General features: G+C 39.0%; 1 protein-coding gene across 2 annotated transcripts; it reads right to left on the reverse strand.

Moving 5' to 3' along the window:
* Positions 1-2639: 2639 nt before the first annotated feature.
* Positions 2640-14344, reverse strand: LOC147584134 (uncharacterized). 2 transcript variants are annotated; one of them, XM_025924327.2, is made up of 5 exons: positions 13023-13032; positions 12318-12435; positions 6665-6791; positions 6293-6419; positions 2640-5177 (listed from the first exon to the last, which is right to left on the reverse strand). In XM_025924327.2, the coding sequence occupies exons 2-5, from the start codon at positions 12330-12332 to the stop codon at positions 3632-3634; spliced, it is 1815 nt and encodes a 604-aa protein (XP_025780112.1). In that variant the 5' UTR covers positions 12333-12435; positions 13023-13032; the 3' UTR covers positions 2640-3631. The 2 variants fall into 2 exon arrangements, 1 of the variants encoding a protein (XP_025780112.1); XR_015246837.1 differs by lacking the exons at positions 2640-5177; positions 6293-6419; positions 6665-6791 and adding an exon at positions 13858-14344 and having other exon boundaries at positions 12421-12546; positions 13023-13149.
* Between the last annotated feature and the right edge of the window lie 11087 nt (positions 14345-25431).

Consider the following 25431-nt stretch of genomic DNA (forward strand, 5'->3'; position numbering starts at 1 on the left):
TCTGTAGATTCTGAAGTGATGCTGTTTCCTTTCATTGCTTGCTATGGATATTTATACCTCCTTTTTCTTTGTATTGCCATGGTATTAATGATCTTTTTAGTCAACATTTTGTTGTTCCTACTTCTTTTTTTCCATTTTTAATCTTATTTTTATCACTTCCTTTTTTACTTTCTTGTAGTTCACCATACTTTTTTATTCTAACCTATTGAGTTGGATGCTTAGATATTTCCGGGCTTTCTTCTTGTCTGATCTGTACTTACTACAATACATTTCCCTCTATTACAGGTTTAGGTGGAACTGATTTTGTGAATAGTATGCAGTAATTATGTTTTCATTTTCTGTTTTACCCATATGGATAACTGAGCCAGAAGCATTTATTGAAGCACAGCATTTCTCCTACTGTTCTACATTGCCATATTTGTCGTAATTCAAATACCTCTAGGAAATTATGTTTCTGGATTTTCTTACCATTGGTCAATTTGGCCGCCCATGTGCAATAAGTTGTCTTAATTATCACTTTATGGAAAATCTTAGTCTGGTAAGTTCTCTACATTTGCTCTTCAAAAGTATCTTGGCTAGTCTTACCTTTTAGCATTCCCATATGTAATTTTATAATTAAATTGTAAAAATTTCAAAAAAAGAAAGCTTATTGGGGTTTTGATATAAAATGCATTGAAAACCGTGGGAAATTGATCTTTATTCAGGGACGTTGAGGGATATAATCATATGTCCTAGATTCGGTGCCATGGGCAAACATGGTAAGAGGTACTGTCAAAACTTATCAAGAATGGACTATCAGAATAAGCCTGATACAGAATTAAGCAAAACAGGGCATCAGAGCAAGCTCAATTAACTACTGATAAAAATGGAGTCCTTGCCACTTTCTAACAGTGGGATGATTCATAAGAACTGTAGCTTTAATTTCACATAATAGAGCTAAATCCACACAGAAATTTGTAGCCAGTTGCTGGTTACCTGCATGCTATTTGGTATTTTGTTGTTGCTCAATAATAAAATAAACTAACTCTATATTTACGAATGGGCTTATTCCTTTGGATTTCAATTTTTCTCATCTCCCCAACAATATACAAATCACTTTGGGGGAAAATGGGCATCTTTAATATTGAGTCTTTCAACCAAAAAACTTGGTAAGTCTCTCAGTTTATTTAATTAAGCCTTGTTTAATTTATTCAGTAATGTTTTATAATTTTCTATATAGAAGTTCTATACTCCATGATTAGACTTACTTTAGGGGGTTCATATTTTTTATGCTAATGTAAATGGCATTTTTAAATTTTCACTCTGCTGATATGTAGAATGTTTACTTTTTAATATTAAAACTATATAAAGCAACTAAACTCCTTTATTTCTAATATTTAATCAGTTATTTTTGTTCTCCTTATACACCACTGCATCATCTATGTCCTTGTTACTTTTTCCTTTTTAATTCGATGCCCATTTTCCTATTCTTGCTTCACTGCACTGATCAGCTCCTCTAATAAAATGCTCAAAAAAATAAAAAAAGTATGGTGAAGTATTAAGTCAGTAGGTGCTAAGTCTAAATTTGGATGTTTATAGAAGTCCATTATCAGATCAACAGGCTGCTTGGAGGTTTGTGACAGCAGAAAATCAAATGGGAGACTTGCAAAGTAGATTGTGAATCTTTGTTATATCTACATAAGTTCTGTATCTGTCACTATATAGAACACACTCTTCATTAAATTTCTATGTATTCCCGATATGTTCCTTTTTTTTTCTTATCCTTTTTAAAATTTTATTTATTTATTTATTTATTTATTTATTTATTTATTTATCCTTCTCATGCCTTTGTAAGACATCAGTTGGGATGTCTTCCACGAGAAAACATCAGAGCAGCTCAACCCAAAACATGTACTCCTAAGCATTCTTTCCCTGGTATGAACTGTCAATTACATCTGATGACAGTGTTCTCAGCTCACTGCTCATAATGAGACCAAGAATTTGCGTGCACGGACTAGGAAGTTCCCACATCCATGTTAGGCATCCCCTGAAGAGGTTCTCACCCAGGGGGTTCCCATCTTTTCACAACAGACAGTTCAGCCATTGAGGAAGAGGATCTGGTGGGCAGGAAATGTGAAAGAATCAAGTAGAAACTATATAAAGAACTATGTGAACATAAGTATACAGACATTCTCCTTTGTGCCAGGAATGCTCTTCTGCAGAAACCTCTAGCAAGGGTCCTCATCTATTTATTATTTTTTTTTTCAACGTTTATTTATTTTTGGGACAGAGAGAGACAGAGCATGAATGGGGGAGGGAGCAGAGAGAGAGGGAGACACAGAATCGGAAACAGGCTCCAGGCTCTGAGCCATCAGCCCAGCGCCTGACGCGGGGCTCGAACTCCCGGACCGCGAGATCGTGACCTGGCTGAAGTCGGACGCCTAACCGACTGTGCCACCCAGGCGCCCCGCAAGGGTCCTCATCTAAAGCTGCTCATGCAGGAATAGACAACCAAAGCAAAGAGAGGAGATGTTTTAGAAATATTAAGTTCTTAAGCCTGTGAAGAGTTTTTCTCTACAAGTGTTCTTTGTTCCCAGAGAAAACAGTTGGGGCTGCAGGGCAGGAATCAGAAAATAACTGAAGAGACATTAGACGTGATCTTTATGTGTAACCACCAGTTTATAAATGTATGTAAAAAACAACAAATGCATAATAAAATGTCACTTGAACATACCAAGAATCAAGGCCACTAGGGTCAAAAACAGTAAAATGAACAGTCCTGGGAATGGGTTATCAAAAGCAGAGTGTCTGAAATACAAGTTTAGATGTAGCTTTTACATATTAGTCTTAGCATCCAACTGCATGGAAATGAAAGACAAAAAGAATAATAAATGAAAATGTACTCTTCACTATACTTTTTTTTTTTTACTGATAGGAAATATTCAGATGGGTGAAGCAGGCTTGCTTGAAGTTACACAATCTGTGAGTAGCTGAGCCAGTATTAGAACACAAGACCATCTGGTTCAGTACCAAAGCATTTCCACAACACCAAACTCCCAGTGAGGGAGAATAAATGGGTGATCTGGTCAAGTAGCACCAATTTCAAGATCCAGGATCCTTCCAGAGAGACAGGTCAACTTATATGATTGAGATGGGAAAACGTATAAACATCATCTGATCCACCTATCTTTCCATCTTTGTACAAGAATTTTACATGTATCTTTAGGGGTCATGCTAAGCCCCTCCTTATAATGTAGTTTCTAGGAATTTATGTATGTATGTATGTATGTATGTATGTATGTATGTATGTATGTATTTAACTCAAGCTTTCTTCATGTCCTTTACAGGGAATTACTGTATGGCCAAAACGATGCCAAGCTAATATTAGCTATTTCACAATGTCTGGTTATTATTAATGTGGTATAATATATAATATGTAACTTGACAACATTCTATATACATAACTTTAAAGGTTTTACACACCATGTTGAAAATGTTCTTCATTTATGATTATTTTCCATCATCTTTGCTGAGTTGGGTATCACCACACTACAGACATCTATAAAGATGTCTTATAAATATCAAATCAATCAGGTTCCTAGTATTTATTAAGGCTTGAGCTAATACTGAAGGCTTTTCTGCGTTCAGTTCATTATGATTTTACTACTGTATGAATTCTCTGATGTACAGTGAGTTGTGACTTCTGGATGAAGGCTTTCCCACAGATAGCACATTGATAGGGTCTTTCCCCAGTATGAATTCTCTGATGTAAAACAAGGTCTGACTTCTGGGAAAACGCCTTTCCACATTCAGCACATATGTAAGGTTTTTCTCCTGTATGAATTCGCTGATGCCCTGGGAGGTGAGACTTCTGAGAGAAGGCTTTCCCACATTCACTGCATATATATGGTTTTTCTCCTGTGTGAATTCTCTGATGTCCAATGAGATGTGATTTCTGACAGAAGGCTTTTCCACATTCACTGCATTTATAGGGCTTTTCTCCAGTATGTGTTCTCTGATGTATGATGAGCTGTGACTTCCGGGAGAAGGTCTTCCCACATTCAGTACATTCATAAGGTTTCTCCCCAGTATGAATTAACTGATGTGTAATGAGTTCCGTCTTCCTGCTGAAGGCTTCCTCACATTGAGCACATTTGTAGGGTTTCTCCCCAGTGTGAATTCTTTTATGTATAATGAGGTGGGACTTCTCACAGAAGGCTTTCCCACATTCAGTACATTCATATGGTTTCTCTCCAGTATGAGCTCTATGATGTATGATCAGCTGTGACTTCTGGGAGAAGGCCTTCCCACACTCTCTACATTCATAAGGTTTCTCTCCAGTGTGAATTCTTTGATGTATAATGAGGGGTGATTTCTGGGAGAAGGCTTTCCCACACTCACTACATTCATATGGCTTTTCCCCAGTGTGAACTCTCTGATGTATAATGAGGGAAGATTTCTGAGAGAAGGCTTTTCCACATTCAGAACATTCGTAAGGTTTCTCCCCAGTATGAGTTCTCTGATGTACGATGAGATGAAACTTCTCACTGAAGGCTTTCCCACATGCACCACAATCATATGGTTTCTTTCCAGTATGAATTCGTTGATGTACAATAAGCTGTGACTTCTTGGCAAAGGCTTTTCCACATGTAACACACACACAGGTTTTCTCCTTAGTTTCAACATTCTGATATTGCATAAGGGATTGTTTACTACTAAAAATGTTCCCACACTGATTGTTATTACAGGGCATTACTCCATTGTGCATTTTCTCAAGATTAGAATCAGATGCACCATAGCTAGATGATTTTCCACATCCCAAACTCTCATCAGGGTTTTTTCTTGAATTACTCTTATTACAACTACGTAGATCAGCATTATATTTCAAGTTCTTTTTAAATACATCATAGCTATGGGATCTTTGTCTTAAAGTATCTGGCTCTATGCACTCTTGAAATATTTTTCCAAAGGCATTATATTTATGGCCTGACTCCACAGTCACTGTTTTGTTGCTGATGACTGTTACTTGCCTGAAAAGCTTGTCTTGGTTTTCCTGACATCTCTGTAGCTGGCCATCATCTTGACAGACTTTTAAAATGGAGTACAATGAACCATCCTTTGTGACTCCTTTCAGGATATTATTACGGAAGGAAACAGACCCCAAAATACATGATTTGGGGTTGTCAAGGTTACTTTTCCTGTCTAAAAGAAAGAAAGATAAAATAAAACAATTATAAAGAACAATAAACAAACGAAAAAAAGAACAATAAACATAATGCAGAAGAACAGAACAAATGATTAATCCAATGTAGTTGATGAACTCAGAACACAGGGACAGAGACAGGCCATCTCCTAACACAGGTCAGCATAAAGTATGATCAGATGAATGGATGGAAAAGGATATTAAAGAGAAAAATTAGAACTGAAGGAAATAGAAATGTATCTGGGTTATTATCACTCTAATCGTGGATTATTCTTCTAGAATTTTCCCATTTCTCCTGCTTTCTGAATGGAAATCCTTTTCACTTTCTGAATTCATTTATCTTATAAACCATTTGCTACATATATACTTAACTATTATCCTGTGACCATTATCCAAAGAAACAAGGTCCCTTCTGTACTCAAAATATTTTAACTCTCTTCAGTCTACTTTCCTAATTAAAAACTAACACAAACAACAGAAAAATCCAAGACCCTGCTATGGATTCAGTATCAGATTCACACCAAGAATCCAAGCTTATATTCCACTACTTCCCATAACACCTTCTATATATACCAACAGAAACTAGCAAAGTTCTCCCAGAAAAGCCTTCATTCTCTACCTTCAAAGTTTTATTCATACACCCTCTCCCCACCACAATCTGCCTTCACCTTCCTCCTTCAGCATCACCAACACTTAGTATGTTTCAAAGCAGCTACAGCTGCACGCTCCGAAAAACACCTTCTCAAATTCTGCTGCATATTTAGACTTGCATTTTCTCCGAACTTTTAAAATGGTAACTATATTTGACAGATAATTTTGTACACCATGTGCCTGGAGGTCTTACCATGTAAAGTACAACCTATGTTCTTGGGAGGAATTTGCCTTTCTATTGCCTTTCCATAAAAGGTGTTAAAGATATACATATATGCAGAAAGGAAGAAGATCAAGAAGAAATAGCTCCTCCTTATAAAGGTTCAGAATTATTTAATTATTTGTCAAATGCCTACTAAATTCTCAGCACAGGAACAAACAATAAGAAATCTCGATAAGGACAAAACGTCAGCCTCAGGCATCAATCAATTAAGAAAACAAAACAATCTGAGATTTCACTTCCCTTGTCTCCCATCTGCCTGATTTTCATCGGTATAGATCCAATTTGATACGTCTCTCTTGATGATCCATGGATCTTCCCCTTGTTCCAACTTAGAGATGACATCTGGTTTGGAAACTGGATATCCTATTAAGTGGAAATCACAGAGGAATTGGGATTGGGGGCACTGAAGGAAAAAAGAGAAGGTGTTGTTTCAGAAGGGCTACAATGAATCAGTCCAGTTGACTCTCAGCAAACACCATGACCTCTGTTTGGGAAGGTCTGAAGATCGTTAAGTCATTATATATCTCAGGAACCACCTAAGCACAGCACCTGATAAGGAAAGGCCCTTGGTTGGACAAGTCTGAGTGATGCAGGGAAGCCATCCTTACCCAATGAGATCACGTGGCTGAAGTTCTCCAGCATCACATCTCTATACAGGGTCCTCTGAGCAGGGTCCAGTTGCTGCCACTCCTCTTGGGTGAAATCCACAGCCACATCCTTGAATGATACCAACCCCTGTAACAGTATATTCCTGTTCAGTCTGAAGTGACCATTCTCATCATTCCTACTATAGTATATAAAACTACAACTACACCTAGTTTTGTATCATAGTATTTGGGAGAAACAGCACAAAATCTTGTCTTTACAAGAAGAGACAGATTAGGAAAACAGAAGAGGTAAATCAAAATGCCTACCTAATACAAATGGTAATTTAATAAATCATAAGGGCAGCATTCAAATAACTGAGAGGAAAACAGATTATTCAAAGAATAATACTGAAACAACCGGAGAGTCAACAGGAAAGGAAGAATGTTGAATCCATACGTTAAAGGTGGAATTAATTGTATGCTCTTAAAATTCATATGTTGTATGCTAACTTCTAGTTTCTCAGAATGTGACCTTATTTGAAAACAGGGTCACTGCAGATTTAATTAGTTCTATGAGGTCATTAGGATGGACCCTAATCCTAATGGACACTTTGAGTTTTGGCTTCTAGCCTCCAGAACTTTGAGACAATAAATTTCTGTTGTTTAATCTACCCAGTCTGTGGTCTGTTGTTAAGGTAGCCCTGGAAAACTAATACACCATATTTTATGTCTTGAGAAATGCAAAATATACATTTTAGATGAAGCAAAAAATTAAATTCTAAAAATATAGCCAAGAGCATAAAAGTAACAAAACATGGGAAGATTTTTATTAATAATTACAGAGCAGAGAAAGCTTTTGTTTTTTGGTTTTTTTTTAATGTTCCTTTTTTATTTATTTTGAGAGAGTGAGAGAGACACAGAGAGAGGGAGTGAGCAGGGGAGGTGCAGAGAGAGGGGAAGAGAGAGAATCCCAAGCAGGTTCCATGCTGTCAGCACAAAGCCTGATGTGGGGCTGGAACCCACAACTGTGAGATCATGACCTGAGCCAAAACCAGGAGTTGGGCACTTAACTGACTGAGCCACCCAGGTGCCCCTAGCAGAAAAAGCCTTTTATTTTTATTTATTTATTTATTAAGTTTTTTTCAACATTTATTTATTTTTGGGACAGAGAGAGACAGAGCATGAACGGGGGAGGGGCAGAGAGAGAGGGAGACACAGAATCGGAAACAGGCTCCAGGCTCTGAGCCATCAGCCCAGAGCCCGACGCGGGGCTCGAACTCCCGGACCGCGAGATCGTGACCTGGCTGAAGTTGGACGCTTAACCGACTGTGCCACCCAGGCGCCCCAGAAAAAGCCTTTTAAAATAAGAGATTAAAAAGAGAAAAAACACATATAGAAAATCACAGAATGTCAGTGTTCTTGAAGATCATAATGTGATACCCTCAATTTATAGGAAAATAATCATAGCTTCACCTCAATTAATGGTTCTCCGATATATATATATATATATATCTATATATAGATATAGATAGATAGATATAGATATATAGATATAGATATATCTATATATATGCAATAACTAGTAATATAATGAAGTATACCAATTACAGTAGCAATACTGAAAAGAGACATAATGAGAAATGTACAGGAAACACTCATAAAAAAATAAGATTATTGATGTGACATTAACACAAAAAAAACTTGGGTAAGTGTAGAGCCGTAAGGTATTGCTGGAGGGGAAAGGGACTGTTTTAATTAGGTCACGATCATGTTCACAGTTGTCATCTACTAGAATCTGAATGATGTTTTTCAGCTTTTCCTCCTAAATATTTCATTATTATCAAATATTGCTTTCAGAACAAAAACAGATTAAACACGGTTTCCACTATCAACACCCCCTGCTTAAAAGTATCCACTGGTTCTATCCTTTCGTATACAATCAGTCTCAATCATCTCAGTCCCACGCCAAGTCCCATATTCACATCATCAAGCTGCCAAACATTTAATTTGTCCTTAAAACAACCTTATTAACTTTCTCATTTTACATATGAGAAAACCTAGAATTACGGTAGTTCAGTAATCACTTGCCAGAGGTCAGGCACTGAAGATATGATTAACTCTCAGCTTTAAAAAGCAGGTATTCTGATTCAATAGCTCCACACTGCCTCCTTGATATTGTAAACAAGGTCTTCTGTATTTTATTGTTTTAATAACACCCTTAGTCAAACTTCCAATGAAACACCCTAGATTTTCGTTTTCCTCAAATTCTCAGCCTTCCTAAAACCACTCTGCCCTCTCTACTTTTGTAAATGTTGTTTCCCATCCTTATCCTACTTCTCTCATGATCTAAAGCTCAATAATTTTTTAAGCCTATTTTCTAACTCCTTATACAGCTGGTTGCTCCCCCTCTCTGTTTTAACAGTTCCTTGCTCCCATATCTATTATAAAATTTTTATTTGTCAATGCTGCTTTCCATGTCTGTTTACCTAATTTTTCTCTGCATTCCTCCCAGAAAAAAAACCATACCGAAATCTTCTTGAGATACTCCACAGCCAGTCAATGCATGTGACACACATTAGGTACTCAAGAAATGTTCACTAAAAAAAGGAATGAATGAAGTTTACAGAAAATAAAATAAAGTTCATATTTAACTAAGAATAGTTCTGTGGATTAATCAGTTACATTCTTTTGATCTAAAGAACAGTGACATGAGAAAGAAAATAAATGTGGAATGTAGAGAAAATCCATTCTGACAGGAAGTTTAAGAGATGTAATTTTAACATTCTGATTTTGCTTTATGAATTATACTCAAATGCTTCATTATACTAAGTATGCATAAATTTTGTTAATTTTGAGAAAAATATAATGTATAATCAGTGGGAAATTGTACTCTTATCATCTACAAACAAATGTTTATGGCTTGGGTGACTGGGAGAATGGAAGAGAGAAGGTGTTAGAAGAAGAAAGGAAGAATAGATATGTGTGCAAATAATGACTTCACTTCTGGACAGTATGGAAAAAATATAAATCCCTCTTCCTAAAGGAACAGGCATACAATCAGTTAATAAGCCCCAGTAGTTGGATTTATTAAGCTAATAAAAATCCATTTTCATTCTCTAAAGCTACTCCAACAAATATAAGACTAACTAGATATGTAAAACCTTCCAGTTGCCACATTCAGAAAATTATTTTCAAATATATATAGGTATCTAAATATACCCAAAATATAATTTCAAAGTATAACTGACCTTTAAAAATTATTAGTGTGCTTTTTGGAATTGTGTCTTCTAAACTCAGTATGTATTTTACACTTAAGGCACACCTCAATTCAGGCTAACCAATTTCAAGTGCTCAGTAATCACATGTGGCTGGTCGCTCTGCACTGAACAGCACAACTCTAAAGCTACTGACATTCAAGAAAAAAAACAAAACCTTATCTTTTTGCAATAGAACCCACCTGTTAAGCTTTACTGTAAAATACACATGAGCACTCCTAATGCAAAAATTGATTACTATATTTGATAATAATAATGATGACAATATAATAACAATACCAACAATTAACACTTAATTTAGAACAAACCATCCCAGGTACAATTCCAGGCATGGTTTTTATTTTTTTTTTTCAACTTTTATTTATTTTTGGGACAGAGAGAGACAGAGCATGAACGGGGGAGGGGCAGAGAGAGAGGGAGACACAGAATCAGAAACAGGCTCCAGGCTCTGAGCCATCAGCCCAGAGCCTGACGCGGGGCTCGAACCCACGGACCGCGAGATCGTGACCTGGCTGAAGTCGGACGCTTAACCGACTGCGCCACCCAGGCGCCCCTGGCATGGTTTTTATTTACTTAATTCTTACAACAACCCTATGAGGTTTCTAATCCCCATTTTACAGATAAGAAAACAGTCACTGTTTGACCAGGCTGGAAAGAAATATCATGCATCCGCTAAGATAATAAAGAATTCTAGGGGCACCTGGGTGGCTCAATCGGTTGAGTGTCCAACTTTGGCTCAGGTCAAGATCTCATGGTTCATAAGTTTAAGCCCCACATCAGACTCGATGCTGTCAGTGCAGAGCCCGCTTTGTATCCTCTGTCTCCCTCTCTCTGCCCCTCCCCCGCTGTGCTCTTTCAAAAATAAATAATCGTTAAAAAAAAAAAAAGAATTCTAGGTACTGGCATAGGAAGATATTCAAAATGTATACAAAAATCTTTACCTGGGACAATTAAAAAGCAAGTTTTGCAGCACGGAATCTTTACTGTGTAACATTATTTCTCCAAGAGAAAAACACAAGAAAGTAAGAGACACTCTTATACATTTGTACTTTCACATGTACACACTTAATCATAGTTATATTGAAAAGGTTTGGAAGATTACAAACAAATGGTTAACACTGATAGTCTTAGAAGGAGGAGAGTTAAAAGGTTTAAATTTTTATCATTGATATAGTTTGAAATTTATATACCATGTACATAGCCAGTGTTGGCAGGGAGAAAAATCATTACACACTATTAAAAATGGAAGTGCATGGGGCGCCTGGGTGGCGCAGTCGGTTAAGCATCCGACTTCAGCTCAGGTCACGATCTCGCGGTCCGTGAGTTCGAGCCCCGCATCAGGCTCTGGGCTGATGGCTCAGAGCCTGGAGCCTGCTTCCGATTCTGTGTCTCCTTCTCTCTCTGCCCCTCCCCCCTTCATGCTGTGTCTCTCTCTGTCTCAAAAATAAATAAACATTAAAAAAAAAAAAATTAAAAAAAAAATGGAAGTGCAGAGAAAGAACTGGCCTCAAGTTGGAAAGTGATCCTACACAATCTGAAACCACAGCAAAGGGTATGGAGTATCAGGGACCCATGCTCTACAAAGCTTTGCCGGAGAATTATAATGTAAGAACTGCCCTTTGGGAGAAAAATAGATTTTGGAAGACCACTCAAAATGCACCCATCCTGTGTTATCTAGATTTTAGCAGTAGGTAAAACTGGACAATAGGAAGCCTCTATAATCAATCAGGTCCTCTAAACCAGAAATCTAACAAACTTTTTCAGTAAAGCATATATTTTCAGCATTGCAGGTCATACGGTCTCTGTTGTACTTACCCAATGCTGCCATTGTAGCAGGAAAACAGCTACAGACAATACGTGAACAATAAAACTGTCCATAAAAATAGAGAACTGAATTTGGCCTATGGGCAATAGTTTGGTGAGCCTAGCTCTGAAGGATAAAGTTCACGGAGTCTGGCTATGACACTATAACTTCCCTCTAAAAGAGATCATTTTGTGATACAGCTACCAGAAATCTACTGTTGCATTTACCACAGGAGTGCTGCTAAGAATACTGTGTACTCCATCATCTAGACAAAGACCCAGAATGGAAATTTGTTTTAGTCTTACGTGGTAAGAAAGAATTTCTTCCCATGGGAAACTGATCTGTTTTCTCTTTAGAGGGCTGTAAATCAATTAAGTGGTGATGTCTTCAAGAAAGATCAGAAAAACTGGTACATTCGTTTTTAAAAATGTTTTCAGGCCAGGTTTATCTACGTGTTCCCTAGAAACGCTTTCTAGGTCTTAACTTTCATTTTGGCTACCTTCTCCCTAATCCAAATTTTAGCTATCTGCACTATTCCATTTGGTTGGACAGAAAATGAAGGAAATTCTTAAAATTAAATACAAAAGCAACTCACCTGGGATTTCATCATTCTCTGCTCTCTTCTACAAGAGCAGATGTCTGAAAAAGCAAAACTGGTGCTCAGATGGGCATTTTCACAGACCAGACCGTCTGCTGTTTCCACATTCACCAATCTAGAAACAACCACTAGAATCAGCTGTATGATGACACCAGTGGGGATAAGGCTATTTGGTCCTTGAGAGGGTCAGGAAGCACTAGGTGAAGGAAGTCCTCTTGTGACCACACTATGAAGATACAGAACTTGGTCAGGGTGGTTTAATTGTAAAGATGTGAAGGTATATTTCACACTGACTTACTAACAGCTTATTGTTTCCCTATGAATCAGTAATTCTATTTGTAGAATATTCTCATAAGGCAATAAACATGAATGGATATGTATAAAGTAAACTGTAGATGGACTGCTCCAGCAACAAGAATGGCCATGACCAAATGGAAAACTGAGAAATGTATTCCCTTATTCCCCAGAAAGAACCAGCAGCTGAATTCCAATAATCTCCCAACAGGTCTTCTGTAATTTCCCCCAACTCAGCAAACTCTCTTGCCAATCAACATTCATGGACCAAAATGTTAATTTTAAGATGTTTTCTGTTTAAACTATTATTACAGATTTTCAACAGTGCAGTCATCTACATATAAAAATGGTGATAGGTTGGAAACACTCATACAAGAGAATACACTACAATGCAGGAAGGCATATTACCCCGTCAATTTTTCTCAGTCCCAGAAGGAGTCATTCAGACAAGATTGAACTGGTTCAGAGCAACTGAATGCTCCCAAGACAGGGAGGCTGTTTTACATGGGGTATTCCAGGCGTTGTCAAAACTGATCTGGAAGGAAACAATCAAGAGAAATAGTTATACTCATCTCTGGGTACCCAGCAGGTGCTCAGTAAGTGTTTCTTGAATAAAACAACATGATTTCAATTCTTAGAAAAAGGTAGGCTGAAAATCATACTTTTGATAACAATCCATCCTTTTAAATTTGTTTGGTCTTGTTTTAAAATGACCATTTTGGGGGAGACGAGGACCAGGCTAAGGGCGCAATGGTGGACCGCCAAGGGGTCTGACCTTTAAGAACTCAATGGCTGCCTAAAACCTGTGGAAACTTTAAAGTATGTAAAAGCCTTTCCCGAAAAGTAGGGCTGATCATCCCTGATCCCATTATTGCTCCCTCCAAATTTCTGAATCCTTGGGTCTAGCAATGACACACCCACAGAACTCCCCCATGACCACTACAGCACTGACCACCACATGGATGGTCATTTAGTCCGCAGCCTCCTCACCAATCCCTGATTCTCCAGAGTCCCATCAATCACTGACCCCAGTCAGTCCTCCTACACGCCATTTCGGATCCCACAGACAACTCCATCACTGACACATTATTCCCCAATTACTAATCTCATACCTCACTCCAACCCTGACTCCCAAATAAACCCAACATGAATCCCACACACCTCCCCACCCGTGACTTCATAAATCTCCAATCACTGACCCTCACAGACCCCTCCCCTCCCATTATCAATCCAACAGACTCACCGCACATACCCGCCTTCTGTCTTGCGGCTCCGTTATCAGGTCTCGAAACGCCCATCACAGCTTTAACCGGGACGGCTGTCACAGCCATACTGCTGAACTCTCCCGCTTCCTGTCTGGGTGAGCACAGCGCGGGGCTCCCGAGCCTGCGCCGAGCCGTACTGGGAGGTTTTGCCCACTCCGCATCCTCGGCGGCTTTGTTCAGGAGGCAGTATGGCCGCCCCCAGGTGCTATGTCGGAACTGGAGCCGCCATCTTGAGAATTCGGTCAGTTCCGTACACGCGGAGGAATTCGGTTCCTTCCGAGCAGGAGTTTGGGGTGTGCCACCGCCCCCTGCCCCAGGGAAGGGGGCAAGCTGACGGAGAGGAGGATTTTACGAACCAGCTAGGTGCGAGGTTTTGCAGAGAGCTTTTACAGGTTTGGGGAAGAAATTTGAGTGATACGACCCCTACTAGAAGACTGCATTTGGTGAAAGAGGAAGAATTTCGAATGTTAAAATACTCTCATGGACGGCACTCCTTAAATATGTTTGTAATGGTACAGCCTACACCGGGAGGTTCGCCTAGCTTGGAGGAGTGAGGGTAGAATGGCACAGTTCCTCCGCGGAGATCCCACTGTGGGCGCGAAGTGGGGGAAGAGTTCACTGGTGGGCGGAGGAGGGGATTATACTAAAAACTGTTATAAGGGATTCTCTAGGGGAAATTAGTACTACTAATTGCTGTAAGTTGCTGAGGCTGCCTGAAGGGAAAAGGAACATTCAGAGGCAGGGAGGAGGAGGAGACGGAGGCACAAAGCGTTGACGTGGAGAAGCCGGCGAGAAGAGGAGCAGCGATCCTGCTGCTAAGGAGAGGGCTGTGTAGACAGCGGTGGGAGCCGGAAGGACCGAAAGCAGGATGCGTAGGAACAGAAGTGGGAAGCTAGGGGACACAACACGGGAGACGCGGGGGGAGATTGAGACCGAGAAAGGGGAGACTGAAAAAAAAAAATGGAGAGGAAGCGGGGAGGAGGTTAGATTTCAGGAAAACATCACTTGAAAAAATAATGAACTACAAAGCACTTACCATAACCTTTAGGTACTTCAGGCTTTTATATTAAAAAAAAAAAGGGCTAACTAATGTTTCCTGTGCTTAAATAGATATGCTTTTGAATCATCAGTTTTTGAAAGAGCCATGAGATTTTTGGCTTACGTAATTAAATGAATAGCAGTTTTACATTGAGCAGTTTTATCATGTCAAGTAAAAACAAATCGATCTAGATGAGAGATTTTATCCAGAAAGATGGTTGCAACAGGGAGAACACTTCATTCTCAGAAATCTGCAAAGCATCTCAAAATCAAACCTTACCTTTCCCCACCCCCGCCCGCCCCCCCCCTTTTTTTTTTATAGAGGGTTAAGAAGGGTTAGCAGTAACCTTCAACAGGTAGGAGTGCAAGTGGCAAAAACAGTACACTTAAAAATGTTTCTCGGGGCGCCTGGGTGGCGCAGTCGGTTAAGCGTCCGACTTCAGCCAGGTCACGATCTCGCGGTCTGGGAGTTCGAGCCCCGCGTCAGGCTCTGGGCTGATGGCTCGGAGCCTGGAGCCTGTTTCCGATTCTGTGTCTCCCTCTCTCTCTGCCCCTCCCCCGTTCATGCTCTGTCTCTGTCCCAAAAATAAATAAACGTTAAAAAAAAAAAAAAATGTTTCTGGAGTTCTCAGATTCTGTGAAAAAGCTGTTAAGGGAGGATGTTATGCATATACATATTGCTTTGCTTTATGTGGTTAAACTTGGGGACCAGCCAAGTTTAGGGGCCTGTGGAAAAGAGAGGGGCCTAACTATTGATCAAGGAAGAGCGTAAAATAGCAATTGCACTACTAGGTATTTATCCAAGGGACAAAGGTGTGCTGTTTCGAAGGGACACATGCACCCCCATGTTTATAGCAGCACTACCAACAATAGCCAAAGTATGGACAGAGCTCAAATGTCCATTGATGGATGAATGGATAAAGATGTGGTATATATATACAATGGAGTATCACTCGGCAATCAAAAAGAATGAAATCTTGCCATTTGCGGCTATGTGGATGGAACTAGAGGGTATTATGCTAAGTGAAATTAGAGACAAATACCATATGACTTCACTCATATGAGGAATTTAAAATACAAAGCAGATGAACATAAGGGAAGCAAAAATAATATAAAAATAGGGAGGGGGCAAAACATAAAAGATTCTTAAATATGGAGAACAAACGGGGTTGCTGGAGGGATTGTGGGAAAGGGGGTGGGCTAAATGGGTAAGGGGCATTAAGGAATCTACTCCTGAAATCATTGTTGCAGTATATCCTAACCTGGCTATAAATTTAAAAAGTAATTACTTAGGGGCACCTGGGTGGCTCAGTCGGTTAAGCGGCTGACTTCAGCTCAGGTCATGATCTCGCGGTCCGTGAGTTCCAGCCCTGCGTCGGGCTCTATGCTGACAGCTCAGAGCCTGGAGCCTGTTTCAGATTCTGTGTCTCCCTCTCTCTGACCCTACCCCGTTCATGCTCTGTCTCTGTCTCAAAAATAAATAAACGTTAAAAAAAATTTTTTTAAGTAATTATTTAAAAAAGGGTAAAAAGTGGGCAGTTGTGATCAATTTGAACTCCCACAGTTACATCAATATTTATTGCATGCCTTGTGCTTAAGGCAGTGTAGCCACTGTGTTAGGCACTAGGGGTATAATAATGATTAATTTAGAATCCTCAAGGAGGGGGGCACCTGGGTGGCTCAGTTAGTTAAGCCTGTGACTTCAGCTCAGGTCATGTTCTCCTAGTTCGTGAATTTGAGCCTCACATCAGGCTCTGCACTGACAGTGAGGAAACTGCCTGGGATTCTCTCTCTCCCTCCCTGTCTCTGCCCCTGCCCCACTTGTGCTCACACACATGCTCTCTCTCTCAAAATAAATAAACTTGAAAAAAAAAAAAGAAGACTCCTCAAGGAGTGATGCCAGTGGATGCTGTAAATATGGGAAGGGGCCTAACCATGAGAACCTTGTAGTAATTTAAAAAAGTTTAGCTCTTGAGCCAAAGCGTGATGCAAAGCTGTCCCTAATGTAGTATCTCATTAAAAAAGAAGCTGAAGGAGGAGACCTCCCTTGTAATGAAAGAAATAAGAATTAAAGCTGCAGTAAGATCCTATTTCTCATCTATTAGCCTGTTAAAAAGTATTCTACTTTTGGAAATATATGGTGTTGATAAGGCCAAGGGAATAAGGAATTCTCATATAGTACTGGTGGGACAGAAAAATGATACAGTCCCTATATAGGTGGTTTAGCAATAGCTAGCCAAAATACATGTATTAGTGACTTCCAGCAGTTGGGCTGTGAGGACAAAGGCGTGCTGGGAATGGTGACCAAGAAGTTGGCGTGGCAGCTTGAATTCATTAGAAGAGTCAGTTGCACCAACAAAAGGAAATCTAGGAAGAAGCATATCCATTGTTTGACTACATAATTGTCACTGATTTTGAGTCAGCATGTAGGAATGATGGGAAATGCCACCAGAGCCAAGAAATTAATGAACTTTCAACACTTTGCTGAACACATTAACTGGAAAAACTGAATCCGACTTCCACTTCCATGCCTATGTCCAGCCTCAGGAACATCCAATTCTTTCTGAATTTTGCATGGAACTGACAGGCATAAAATGGGCTCAAGTTGATGAAGGAGTCCCTCTGAGGCTTTGCTTAACTCAGTTCTGTAAATGGATTCAGAAACAAGAAAATTATCATTTTTGTTCCCTTATGTTCATCTGTTTCATTTCTTAAATTCCACATGACTGAAATTAGATGGTATTTGTATTTCTCTGAGTGACTTACTTCACTTAGCATTATATACTCCAGCTCCATCCATATTGTTGCAAATGGCAAGATTTTATCTTTTTAAATTTTTTAAAATTTATTTTTGAGAGAGAGAGAGACAGAGAAAGAGAGACAGAGTGCAAGCAGGGGAGGGGCAGAAAGAGAGAGAGACACAGAATCAGAAGCAGGCTCCAGGCTCTGAGCTGTCAACACAGAGCCTGACATGGGGCTCAAACCCACAAACTGCGAGATCATGACCTGAGCCAAAGTCAGACGCTTAACCAACTGAGCCACCCGGGTGCCCCAAGATTTTATTCTTTTTATGGCTGAGTAACAGTCCATTATACACATCTTCTTTATCCATTCATCAGTCAGTGGACGTTTGGGCTCTATCCATAGTTTGGTTATTATTCATAATGCTGCTATAAACATTAGGGTGCATGTGTCCCTTTGAATTAGTATTTTTGTATTCTTTGGGTAAATACCTAGTAGTGCAATTGCTGGATCATAGAGTAGTTCTATTTTTAACTTTTTGAGGAACCTCCGTACTGTTTTCCAGAGTGGCTGCACCTTGGCATTTCAACCAACAGCATTAGAGGGTTCCCCATCTCCACATCCTTGCCAACACCTGTGTTAATTTTAGCCATTCTGACAGGTGTTAGGTGATAGCTCACTGTAGTTTTAATTTGTATTTCCCTCATGATGAGTGATGTTGAGCATCTTTACATGTGTCTGTTAGCCATCTGTATGTCTTCTTTGGAAGGATGCCTATTCACGCCTTCTGCCCATTTCTTAACTGATTTATTAACTACAGAGAGCTAACTGAGGGTTATTGGAGGAGAGGTTGGCAGGGGGATGAGTTAAATTGGTGATGGGTATTAAGGAGGGCACTTGTAATGAGCACTGAGTGTTACAGGTATGTGATGAATCACTAAATTCTACTCCTGAAACTAATATTATATTATATGTTAACTAACTGGAATTTTAAGAACTTGAAACTATTAAAAAAATAAAAAACAAAAATAAAAATAAATACATGTATTAGTTATCTGTTGCTGTGTAATGAATTACCTGAAAGTTAGTGTGAAATTATAAACATTTACTGTGACATATTTCTGTGCGTCAGCCTGGGAACAGCTTAGCTGCAAACAGAATTAGTGAATAAAAAAAAACATTGCTCCTAGGGGAAATATATAAATATATATACTTACACACACACATATATATTGGATATAATCTTAAACTGCAACTTCGTGAAGTTTACAACTTTGTGTAATTAAGATTATAATCTTATAATCAATTAATCCTGGTAAATTATACTTTATTTTACAAAAGAGAAAATTAGGTTCAGAAGCATTAAGTGACTTGCCTGAGGTGACTCCATTAACAGATGCCAGAGTTGGATTCAGACTCCACCAGAGCGGCCCTAGAGCTGGAGGTTGTTACACTTCAGTACACTGCCCCTGCTATTTCCATCCTCTTGAAAGCTGGAACAAGAGGAAGAGTATCCCTTCAGTTCAGTCTCACGTGGAAATGTGTGCATGAGGCAATGCAAATTTTTCACTCTGTACATGTCTGCTAATGACTGCAAAAGGACCACATTGATTTGGAGTTTATAAATCAATTTCAACAATCAGGTATATTTGCAGATATGGAATCTGTGAATAATGAAGATCAACTGTATGTATGTTTACCTGAAAAAAAGCAGGCAATGAAAGAATAAACCATCAAAATATTATCTATAAAGGATGTTGTTAGGGGTGCCTGGGTGGTTCAGTCAGTTGAGCATCCAACTCTTGATTTCAGCTCAGGTCATGATCTCACGGTTGTGAGATTGAGCCCCACATCTGGCTCTGTGCTGTGTGTGGAGCCTGCTTTAAGATTCTCTCTCTCCCTGTCCCTCTGCCCCTCCCCTGTTCTCTCTTGGGGGGGTGGGGGTGGGAAGTGTTGTTAGTTATCTACTGAAATGTAGCAACTTACCCTAACATGTAGTGGCTTAAAACAACACACATTTATTGTCTCTGTGTGTCAGGAATCCGGACAAGGATTATTTGGGTCCTCTACTATAAGGACTCCCAAAAATCTATAATCAAGGTATTGGCTGAGGCTGGGATCTCATCTGAAGGTTCAAATGAGGAAATATGATTGTTGGCAGAATTCACTGTCTCAAGAATTGTCGAACGAAGGGCATTCACATCCTTACTGGCTGTTGAAAGAAAGCTACCCATAGTACCTTGCCATGTAGGACTCTCCAACTTGTGACTTGTATATTTAATGAGGCAGGAGAAAGAGTCTGTAAGCAAGACAGAAGTCAGTCTTTTATAACCTAATCACAGAAGTAGCACTCATTCAATGTTGCTATATTCCATTGGTTCAAAGCTACTTACTCATATGGAGGGTATTACAACAAAGGATACCTGGAGGTGGGAATTGTTGCCCATTTTAGATACTTCCTACCACAGGAAAGAAGAAAATAAGGTAGAGGGTACAGAGACAGTACCTAATCTTCTCTGAATGTACATGTTCTGTTGACTTAACTTTAGAACCTCAAATTTTTACATAATTATGAGGGGTGCCTGAGTGGCTCAGTTGACTAAGCATTGGACTTCAGCTCAGGTCATAATCTCATGGATCTGGGTTCAAAGCCCACGTCGGGCTCTCTGCTGTCAGTGCAGAGCCTGCTTCGGATCCTCTGTCCCCCTCTCTCTCTGCCCCTCCCTGCCTTGTGCTCTTGCTCCCTCTCTAAATAAACATTTTTTAAAAACTTACATAATTATGAAACAAAATTAAATTTTATAAAACAATCCCAAATTTCTACCTCTGGCCAAAGTGATGTAACAAGGAATGGATTACACTTTCACCTGAAACAATGGAAAAACCAGACAAATGTATGAAACAATGGTTTTCAAGTGATCCTCAAAGATGGGAAACAAATGAGGTAACCCCTTTGATTGCTCAGTTTACTGCCTTAAGAAAATTTACAGGACACAGCATAGGGAAGGGGAGCCTAGGCAACAACCAGCAGACTCTCAGGGTTGAGGAGAAAGAACTAAGAGTACAGACAGACCAAGGAAGCTAGATTCACAGAGCAGAGAACCAAAGAGCAGAAAGTTGCACCAAAAGGAGAGCTCCAGAGCTTGCAGAGGGTCTATGTAAGTACTCATCAGAATATTGGTCAGTGTATGCATATAAGTAATCTATCAAAGTTTGGAAAAATAAACGCTTGAAATGAAGGAGAAAACAGTAACTGGGTGTCAAAAAAGCCAAGATTAATGCTCTTTCTACCAGCCAGACTGGCAAACTTCACTCTTCGTGAGGCATTGGGAAGAGTACTCAAAAGGTTCTGCCCCAATAGTGAAAGTAATTAGCTCTACACTAAAATCTTGCTCTGGTGCCGCCTAATAATCAGACTTGAAAGGATCAAGCTGTTTCCAAGTAACAACTGAACTGCAGAGAAAGGTTTACAAAACACTGGAATACAAAAATATCCAGCACCCAACAAGGTAAGATTCACAATGTCTTGCATCAAATCAGTAATTATCAGACACGTATAGAAACTGGAAAATGATACTCATAACAAGAAAAAGCAAAGAAAAAGAAAAGGGATCAGAATCGAAAAAGATACTGGAAATTACAGATCTGGATGTTAACAAGTTATAGTTCTTGCAGTCATTAGAAGGATAATGCTAAAATATTATGAACAACTCTAGCCTCATAAATCCGACAAGGTAGAAGAAATAGACCATTTTCACAAACACCAAAACTCAACCAAGATGAAATAGATAATCTACATAGTCCAAATTAAAACTGACTCTTAAGTAAAGACCTCACAAAAAGAAAAGACAATTTCACTGGAGAAATCACCTAAATTTAAAGAAATAACACCGATTTTATACAATCTCTTCCAGAAAACAGAAGAGGAGAGACTACATGCTAGATAATTTTACCAGGGAATTACCAAAATTGGTAATTCATACCAAAATGGTATGAATTACCAAAATCATACCAAGAGAGAAAACTACAGACCAATGTCTATCATGAACTTAGCCATAAAAATCCTTAACAAAATATTAGCAAACAAAATCCAACAATCTATTAATAGAATCACACACTATGATAAAGTGAAATGTATTCCAGGTATGCAAAGCTGGCTTAAATATGAAAATTAACCAATGTAACCCATTTATCAAAAAGATACAAAGAAAAAACGTGATTATATCAATCAACACAGAAAAATCATTTGACAAAAGTCCAACACCATTCATGACAAACACTCTCAGCAAACTAGTAATAGAGGGGAATTTATTCACCTTGATAAAGAGTATATACAAAAAAGGAAAACAGACCAAACATAATATTTAATGGTGAAAGACTGCACATTTCCTCCTTTAGATAAGGAATGAGGCAATAGTGTTTGCTCTCACTACTTAATTCAACACAGTACTGAAAATCCTACCCAAAAAAATAACACAAGAAGACAAAATTAGAAGCATAGAGGTCAGAAAGGAAAGAAATAAAACTGATATGAATTACTGCCTTCATAGAAAATCCAAAGGAGGGGCGCCTGGGTGGAGCAGCCGGTTAAGCGTCTGACTTCAGCCAGGTCACGATCTCGTGGTCTGTGAGTTCGAGCCCCGCATCGGGCTCTGGGCTGATGGCTCGGAGCCTGGAGCCTGTTTCCGATTCTGTGTCTCCCTCTCTCTCTGCTCCTCCCCCGTTCATGCTCTGTCTCTCTCTGTCCCAAAAATAAATAAACGTTGAAAAAAAAAATTAAAAAAAAAAAAAAAAGAAAATCCAAAGGAATTTACCAAAATTAAGCCTAAAACTTAGTGAGGTCAGCAAAGTTAAAGGATACAAGATCATCAATGCATAAAAATCAATCACATTTCTATATGCTAATAATAAGCATATGGAAATAAGAACATAACACTATTTGAATCAGTTCAAAGGAATCAAAACACTTGGACTTATACTTACCACATAAAGGGTCTTTATGAAGAAAATTACAAAAGGTTGTTGAAAGAAATCAAACAAATGAAGAGATATATCATGTCTATTGATTTGAAGATCATAACTTGTAAAGATGTTAGTTCTCCTCCAAATTGATCTATAGATTTAATGCAATTTCTATTAAAATCACAGAAAGCTGTTGTTGTTTACAAACTTAGACAAGGTTGTTCTAAAATCTGAATGGAAAAGGACAGGCCCTAGAATACTAAAGCAATCTTGATAATAAAGAATAAAGTGATGGCACAAAAACAGACACTCAGATCAATGGAACAGAATAGAGAACCCAGGAATGGACCTACAAACGTATGGCCAACTAATCTTTGACAAAGCAGGAAAGAATATCCAATGGAATAAAGACAGTCTCTTCAGCAAGTGGTGCTGGGAAAACTGGACAGCGACATGCAGAAGAATGAACCCGGACCACTTTCTTACACCATACACAAAAATAAACTCAAAATGGATGAAGGACCTAAACATAAGACAGGAAGTCATCCAAATCCTTGAGGAGAAAGAAGGCAAAAACCTCTTTGACCTTGGCCGCAGCAACTTCTTACTCAACATGTCTTCAGAGGCAAAGGAAACAAAGTAAAAAGCTTCTGCACAGTGAAGGAAACAGTCAGCAAAACTAAAAGGCAACTGATGGAATGGGAAAAGATGTTTGCAAGCGACATATCAGATAAAGGGTTAGTATCCAAAATCTAGAAAGAACCTATCAAACTCAACACCCAAAAAACAAATAATCCAGTGAAGAAATGGACAAAAGACATGAATAGATGCTTCTCCAAAGAAGACATCCAGATGGCCAACCGACACATGAAAAACCGCTCACCACCACTCATCATCAGAGAAATACAAATCAAAACCGCAATGAGATACCACCTCACACCTGTCAGAATGGCTAACGTTAACAACTCAGGCAACAAGATGTTGGCGAGGATGCGGAGAAAGAGGCTCTCTTTTGCACTGCTGGTTGGAATGCACACTGGTGCAGCCACCCTGTAAAACAGTATGGAGGTTCCTCAAAAAATTAAAAATAGAACTACCCTACGACCTAGTAATTGCACTACTAAGTATTTATCCAAGGGATACAGGCATGCTGTTTCAAAGGGGCACATGCACTCCAATGTTTATAGCAGAACTATCGACAATAGCTAAAGTATGGAAAGAGCCCAACTGTCCACCGATGGATGAATGGCTAGGGAAGAAATGGTATATACATGCAATGGAGTATTACTCAGTCATCAAAAAGAATGAAATCTTGCCATTTGCAACTACATGGATGGAACTAGAGGGTATGATGCTAAGTGAAATTAGTCAGAGAAAGTCAAATACCATATGACTTCACTCATATGAGGACTTTAAGAGACAAAACAGATGAACATAAAGGAAGGGAAGCAAAAATAATATAAAAACAGGGAGGGGGACAAAATAGAAGAGACTCATAAGTATGGAGAACAAACAGAGGGTTACTGGAGGGGTTGTGGGAGGGGGGATGGGCTAAATGGGTAAGGGGCATGAAGGAATCTACTCCTGAAATCATTGTTGCACTATATGCTAACTAAGTTAGATGTAAATTTAAAAAAAAAGTTAAAAAAGAATAAAGTGAAGGTGGGGCACTTCAGTGGCTCAGTCAGTTAAGCATCTGACTCTTGGTTTTGGGTCATGTCATGATCTCATGGTTCATGGATTCAAGCACCACATCAGGTTCTACACTGACAGTGTGGAGCCTGCTTGGAATTCTCTCTCTGCTCCTCCCCTGATCTCTTTCTCTTAAAATAAATAAATAAACATTTAAAAACTTTTTTTAAAAAAAGAACAAAGTGAAAGAAATCAATCCCATAACTTCCATTCATCATTGTACTGGAAGTTCTAAATCAGTATAAGCAAAAAGAAATAACAGATGCCCAGTTTGGAAAGGGAAAGATAAAGCAATCTTTATTTATAGATATATGATTTTCTATACAGAAAACTTGATGTATTCTGCCAAAAACAACAACAACAAAACGGCTATTCTTAGAACTAATCAGTAAGTTTAGGAAGGAAGGTTGTAGTATACTAGATCAATAAACGGTTTTATTTCCATATACTATCAACAAACGATCAGACTAAAATTTAAAATATCTACAGAATTTTTTTTTTAATTTTTTTTTCAACGTTTATTTATTTTTGGGACAGAGAGAGACAGAGCATGAACGGGGGAGGGGCAGAGAGAGAGGAAGACACAGAATCGGAAACAGGCTCCAGGCTCTGAGCCATCAGCCCAGAGCCTGACGCGGGGCTCGAACTCACGGACTGCGAGATCGTGACCTGGCTGAAGTCGGACGCTTAACCGACTGTGCCACCCAGGCGACCCCAGAATTTCTTTTAAATGTGAAAGACTTGTGGTAAGTCTGACAGAAAATGGAAACATTTATACATTGAAAACTAGAAAACAATGCAAATAGAAATGAGACTTAAATAAAAGGACTATGTCCTGTTCATGTGTCAGAAGCCTCATTATTGTAAATCTCAAACTGATTTAGAGGTTCAGTGCAATCAATTTAAATTGCAGCAAACTTTTGAGATGAAATTGACAAGATTCTTTTTTTTTTTAAGTTTCATTTTATTTTTGCGAGAGATAGAGACAGCACAAGTGGGGGAGGCGCTGAGAGAGAGGGAGACAAAGAATCCCAAGCAGGTTCCACGCTGTCAGCACAGAGCCAGATGAAGGGCTCCATCTCATAAAACCATGAGATCATGACATGAGCTGAAACCAA

Source organism: Puma concolor, chromosome A1, assembly GCF_028749965.1.
Source record: "Puma concolor isolate L17-30 chromosome A1, mPumCon1.1.hap2, whole genome shotgun sequence".
Classification (NCBI taxonomy): domain Eukaryota; kingdom Metazoa; phylum Chordata; class Mammalia; order Carnivora; family Felidae; genus Puma; species Puma concolor.